This window comes from Mastomys coucha, unplaced genomic scaffold, assembly GCF_008632895.1.
Source record: "Mastomys coucha isolate ucsf_1 unplaced genomic scaffold, UCSF_Mcou_1 pScaffold1, whole genome shotgun sequence".
NCBI lineage: Eukaryota > Metazoa > Chordata > Mammalia > Rodentia > Muridae > Mastomys > Mastomys coucha.
In genome coordinates, this window is record NW_022196891.1 from 55745128 (window position 1) to 55751127 (window position 6000).

The 6000-nt window shown below is 39.7% G+C and overlaps 1 protein-coding gene across 3 annotated transcripts in view; it reads left to right on the forward strand.

The window, feature by feature from the left end:
• Astn1 (astrotactin 1) overlaps positions 1-6000 on the forward strand; it is a 316570-nt gene that overhangs the window by 154606 nt on the left and 155964 nt on the right. For all 3 annotated transcript variants that reach the window (XM_031386411.1, XM_031386430.1, XM_031386421.1), the window contains exon 8: positions 5213-5297. In XM_031386411.1, coding sequence (XP_031242271.1) covers positions 5213-5297 — 85 coding nt within the window. The remainder of the gene's footprint in view (positions 1-5212; positions 5298-6000) is intronic.

Consider the following 6000-nt stretch of genomic DNA (forward strand, 5'->3'; position numbering starts at 1 on the left):
AAATGTTTTCAGAAAAAAAAAAAAAATTGTGCTACGTGGTGTTTATCAGGAGCCTAGCATGTTATTGTCACTGTGATTTGCTTAGACAATCAAAGCTCCCTGCACAATCCTACAAAGCAGACAGTGCTTTTTATCTCCACTTTAGAGAGATGTTGACAAACTGGTTTCACACCCTTGCTCAGTTAATAGTCCAGCTGGACTGTAAACTCAGAGTACATATCAGAATATATTGTATCAGAATGTGTATATCAGAAACCATATTTCTGGTCATTTTGTTAATGTTTCTTCTCATGTTGTCCTTCTGGAAGAGCACCTAGATAGAAGGCTTAGGGTTACTTTCTTCCCTTTGGGTGGCTATTGAGGACTTCAGTTTCTGACAAGGCCTTTTGCCAACCTTTGCTAATTTTCTTGCCAACCTCACCAGACTGGCCCCTCCCCACCCCCAGGAGCATCTCTGGTCAAGCTGGAGAATCACAGAGCATTAAGGCTTAAGCTTAGTGTCTGCTAGATCCTGTCATCGGCTGACTTTACCTAAGGGTAACTTTTTGTGGTTGTTCATTGCCGTTTTGTTTTTGGATAACAGGCTGCACAGTTTCATTGGCTTTTCTTTCTACTCATTCCAAGCCTTTGTTCTGCAATCTGAGCAATTGTGGAGGCCTCTGACACCTGCTCTATATCAATTCCGGCCACAGCCTCTACCACCTTTTTTTTTTTTCAAGATAGGTAGCTTTTTTATGTCTGCAAGAATAGGCATCCAAAGAAAAGTCAAACTTGAATGTTTTAATGTCTATATAATATATTCTCAAAAGTCCTTTCTTTCCCAGATTATTCCATGGCCAACACAACCAGGTCAAAAGTATCAACCAGGTTTCCAAATAATTCAGCATCAAACTCTACTTGCTCTGTGCCATTGCATCTCCCCCCCCTCTCTCTCTCTCTCTCTCTCTCTCTCTCTCTCAGAATTTTTAACCCAATTTAGCAGGAGAGCTCATTCCCCATGTTGCTGTTATAACCTGGATTGCATACTTATTAGAGATTCTTTTCTGCTACTCCATTAAAACACTTTCCTTTGGGATAATAAGTTTGGGCATGTTCCGGGGTCATTCAGCTCTGGGCATGGCTCTCTTCTGCTAACTCCCAGTAGTAGGGAATTACTAGGCAATTTGATGTTACCCACATCCGGTTGAACATTTTCTTTTTAGACAAGGGACAACCAGTCCTATTTAATAAAAACCAACCTCTACCTGAAACAGTGTGATAACTCAGGGCTTTTGGCCTTGATTTGGGCTTACAATCTAACAAATGCGGTGATTTCAGTCAAACCTAAGGACCCTTAGCTTCAAGGTCTTTCTTAATCCCTAAATGAGATTTGTGACTCAGTCAATTCAGCTGTAGGATGGGAAATGACAAAAAGTCCTTTTCACCATACCAGGTGGCTCATGGTGTTTGTCTTCCTGGTATCGAACAAAAGTACACCTAGAGGTCTCTAACCCTTGCATCCTTGCACAGGGCTTTCTTTTTGGACAGTGTGATCCACAAAATAGCTCCAGCAGCCACGGTGACATGTTACGCTCCCCTGGCTGGGCACTTCTCCGTGGCCATTGCACATCTTTCTGTTGGATCCCTATGTACACCACCACAGAGTCAGCACCTCATGTGTTCCCTGCCATCTGTCACAGCAGATGCAGAGACTGTAACACTTCGGCTTAGGAGGGCATCCAACACCCTCGTGGGGTCTTTAAAATTCACAGCTAACAGTCGGAGTCTGTGCTTACATGAAACCCCTCTTGAAGTCAAGATTTAGCAGTTGGTTTCTATAGTAACGTTCCTCATCAAGTCTGAACTCCTTGCAGTATATATGGCCAAACTGGTTTGAGGAGGAATGAGGAAGAGGGAAGTTTGGTGGATTCCAGAAATGAGGATCTGTTGAGAGGCAGATTTTGGATATCCCCAAACTCTAGCCTGGTATGTTTGAAAATTCCTGATTCTCTGACTTAGGGCAGCATATGCCATTATATGGGGAAAAGCTTTATCTGTTGTCAGCAGTGTGTCCCCACATGGTAATGAGTGATGGAAGCGTCATGTGGAGATAATGACCATGAAGGCAATTTGAGGAGGTAAATGCACTGTACAAATGGTAGGTATTTACGTCATTAGGAAAATAGGTCTCTGCTTGAACTCAGAGTTGTGGCTGAATTTATTTTTATATGTTTTGTGGTAACCAGATATCAAATGTAGAAGAAGATACTCTTTTATTGTTAATCCTTAATTCTAGACAAGGTGTCCAGCTGAGACTATTCTCATTTTGTGTTTTTGTTATTTTGTTTTTCTTTTTGAGTCCGGGTCTCATGTGTTCTGGGATGGCCTCAAAATCACTATGTAGCTGAGAAGGACCTTATGCTGTTGACTCTCCTGCCTCTACCTCCCTAGTACTAGGTGGGGTTACAGGCATTCTCTATCATGTCTAGTTTATGTGGTGCTAAGGATTGAACCAAAGATCGAACATTGCTGGGCAAGCACTTTACCAACTGAGCTACATCCCAAGGTCCAGTTCAGACCAATCTGAGAATCAAATAAATGTACTTGATACTTTAATATGATAACATCCTGCTGCTTCTTAGCATCTTATTCTTGTCTAATTGGCAATGAGAGCAATCAGGAGAGTACATTTCCCAAAAGAAAGACACATGGGTTGAACATTTAACCCATTAATTGGCTTAGATATCTTGACATTGTGGGTATTGCTATAGATAAACAGAATGTTTGTTTATTTATTTAGTGCATATCTGTAATGTATTGCATGTGTGCACACATATGCAGGTGTATTTATGGGTGCACATGTAGAGTCTAGAGATCCACTTCAGCTATCTTCTTTTATTACCGTCTATAGATATTCTAAGAATTAACACAGGGTCCCTTATTGAATCTAAAGTTCAACCCTTGTGGTAGATTGGCTGACTGTTGCGTTCTTTACTCCCCATCTGTCTCTACCTCAAGAGTTAGTGTTACAAGCATTCACTGCCATGCCTGGCTTTTACATGGATGCTGGAAATCTACCCTCATATTCTTACACTTGAGCAATAAACACTTTGAGCTATATTCTCAGTTAAACATTTTAATTATTTAAATTTTGAGCCACATTTTGGTGGTTAATATTGATTGTTAACTTTACATAGAAGACACAAGCCTCTGAGTATGTCTATGCTGGTTATGTAGATGAGGATAATTGAGGCAAGAAGACCTGCCATATATATAACAGGTACTGTTCCAAGGACTATAGTCCTGCATTAGATAAAAAAGATAAATCCAACTGACTGCCAGCATTTATTGTCCTTCATTTCTTGGATGTAGATGAAATCATGCCACCGTGACGGACTGTAGAGATGAGCCAAAGTAACCTATGAATTGCTTTTGTCCACTGTTGGCCACAACACAAGATAAGCAATTAATCCCCACAGCATCTATATAAAGCCTACTTGTTTGAGATCAACCTTACCCTTGGGGTTTCTCCTTTCTTTGGAATTCTTAAAGCATAAAGCCTTATTCTTCATTTACTTAGGTCTGGAACCTGCTTTTAAAATCTTATTTATATTTCCTTTTATCAGAAAGTGACCATCATTGGCAAGCCTTATCACTGGCCACCTAATTTCAAGCTGTATTTGTGATGTTCCACTTTAAGCTACATGGGCATTTGTAGCTATAGCCCAGTACCAGTGAAGGTAATAAATGTGGGCATGAAGTAGGTCAGTGGGTTCCAATATAGCCTGTGATACTAAGGTCAGAATTTGCCATATATGAAACAATGTACTTATCTCAATACTCTTTAGATTCTTCTAAAACTACAAAGTTACCCATTTTTACTGCACCTACAAGTACATGGAGCTGACTGTAGTTGGTATAGAGGTCAAGTTAGTTGGTATAGAGGCCCTGAGAGGCAATAGCTTCTAGATAGATCTTAAAACGCATGAGCAAAAATCTGAAACAAAAGTTGGCCTACTCACACAGTTCAGACTCTTCTCCTCAATTGGAGTCATTCCCTTCCCTTTTTATTAAGTTTTATATTCATAAAGAGGAAGTAGCATTTAAAGCTGTTGTTCTATTTATATCCATCTGAAGTTTCCCTTCCTTAGGAGATAAATAGACTGGATGCATATTGTCTCCTCAGGATTTGGCACCTTTGTGAATTTGTTATTTACAAATTTTGAGAAGTCACACTTCATCATTGCACTGCTTAAAAATTAAATAACCAGCCTTAGGAAGATTAAGAGCAAAAGCTTTAGTGTAACATATCACAGGGCTCAGAGACAAGTACCACGAAACAGAGGGACAGTTGCTAATCCATGGGAGACCTCAAGTTTGCTTTTTAACTGGATGAAGAACAAGCGACCCTGCCTTGGAAAGGCTGATACCCTCAAATAGGAAATCAAATATGCAATTCCAGAGGGTTTTGGAACCTCTCAGTATACAAAGATAAAGCAAACAAAAAACTCCTATAAAACTAATGATATGGAAGAGTAAGAAGATTCTGAACAACGCAGGCTTGTAGATACTTGTTTACTAGCTTCAAAAGATAGACATTTTCACTAGAAAAAATGGTGTTCCTACAAAAACAGAAGAAGATTTTATATCTTCCTTGAATTACCGTGCTTGTTCTGTAGATGAATTATGGCATGGTGATAGTGTCTCAGGTCATAAAGTCATAGGTTCAAGTATTAAGTGTGTCATTTTTGAGAGGCTCACAAGTCTCATAACTTGTTCAATCTTTGCTTTTTCATATCAGAATAATGTAGTAACAATACCTAGGTTCCAGATTCTTAGAAGTACTTCAAATAGTTCGTAAGTGCAGACTTCAAACATTTACCATCACTTGTTAATTGTCCTGCAGTACCTCAGAATTGAGAAAATGATCATAAAGCGTCTCTTTCCTCAAAGACTCACTGATCTTTGTGCTTATAGAGCACACATCATAAGTCCTTTGTAGATAGATGTTAGGAGATACCTCAGTGAATACAATCATCATGCATTGGATAATGGGACACTTCATTCATGAGGGCAGTGGTGAGGGGCACTGGGATACAGTGGGATTATGTATATCATTTTTGCTATTATTGAGGTCTGGGTTTAATCTGACCATTTCATATTAATTTACTCGATTACTGACATGATGGTTGATCTACGTGTGTTTCTCTCTTCCTCCTACCCTAATCCTAAGGGGAATGTCTATGCTATGAAGGCTACATGAAGGATCCTGTCCACAAGCACCTTTGCATTCGGAATGAATGGGGGACCAACCAGGGGTAAGTGAGATAAATTGGCAGTTTCCCATATCACGGCTTTCTCACACAGACATGATAGAAGCAACTGTGCAAAAAGAAGCAGAGCTAATGGGTATTCTAAACATTCCGTAGTAAAAATGTCAACATGCCTTTCCATAGTCATGCCAGGCCAATGGCGTCCATGCCGCCTCCATTTATGAGTCAGAAAATGATGCCTCTGACTAGTAGCCCTGCAGTCTCCAGCTGGAATCTGAAAAAAAAAAAAGCTGCCTTTCTCTTCTTTTCTACTCCATCTCCATCCATGAGAATTCCTCAGGCAGAACTTAGCTGCCTGAGACATGTGATGCCATGCAGACGCTGCAGTAGCTCTTGGAGCTTGGTGAGTACTTCAAGTGACTGACGGGAGTCAAAAAAAAAAAATTCCCAGCAGCACTTAGCAGGGGTAACATACAAGACTCAGGAAGTGCTTGGCACTGAGGAAGAGCATTTGTGCCGGATCCCCAGTTATCATTTGTTTATATGACTTTTATTTGCCCACAACTACATGTGACTTCAGAAAAGTAGCTACGTTATCAATTCCTTTTATATATATATTTTTTGAATGTTTGTATTGTAATAAAATATATGTAACATAAGTGTACCATGTTAGTAGGTTTTAACTCTATTATTCAATGAAATTAAGTAAAGTATATCACTACGGAGTCATCACCACTATATGTCTTGT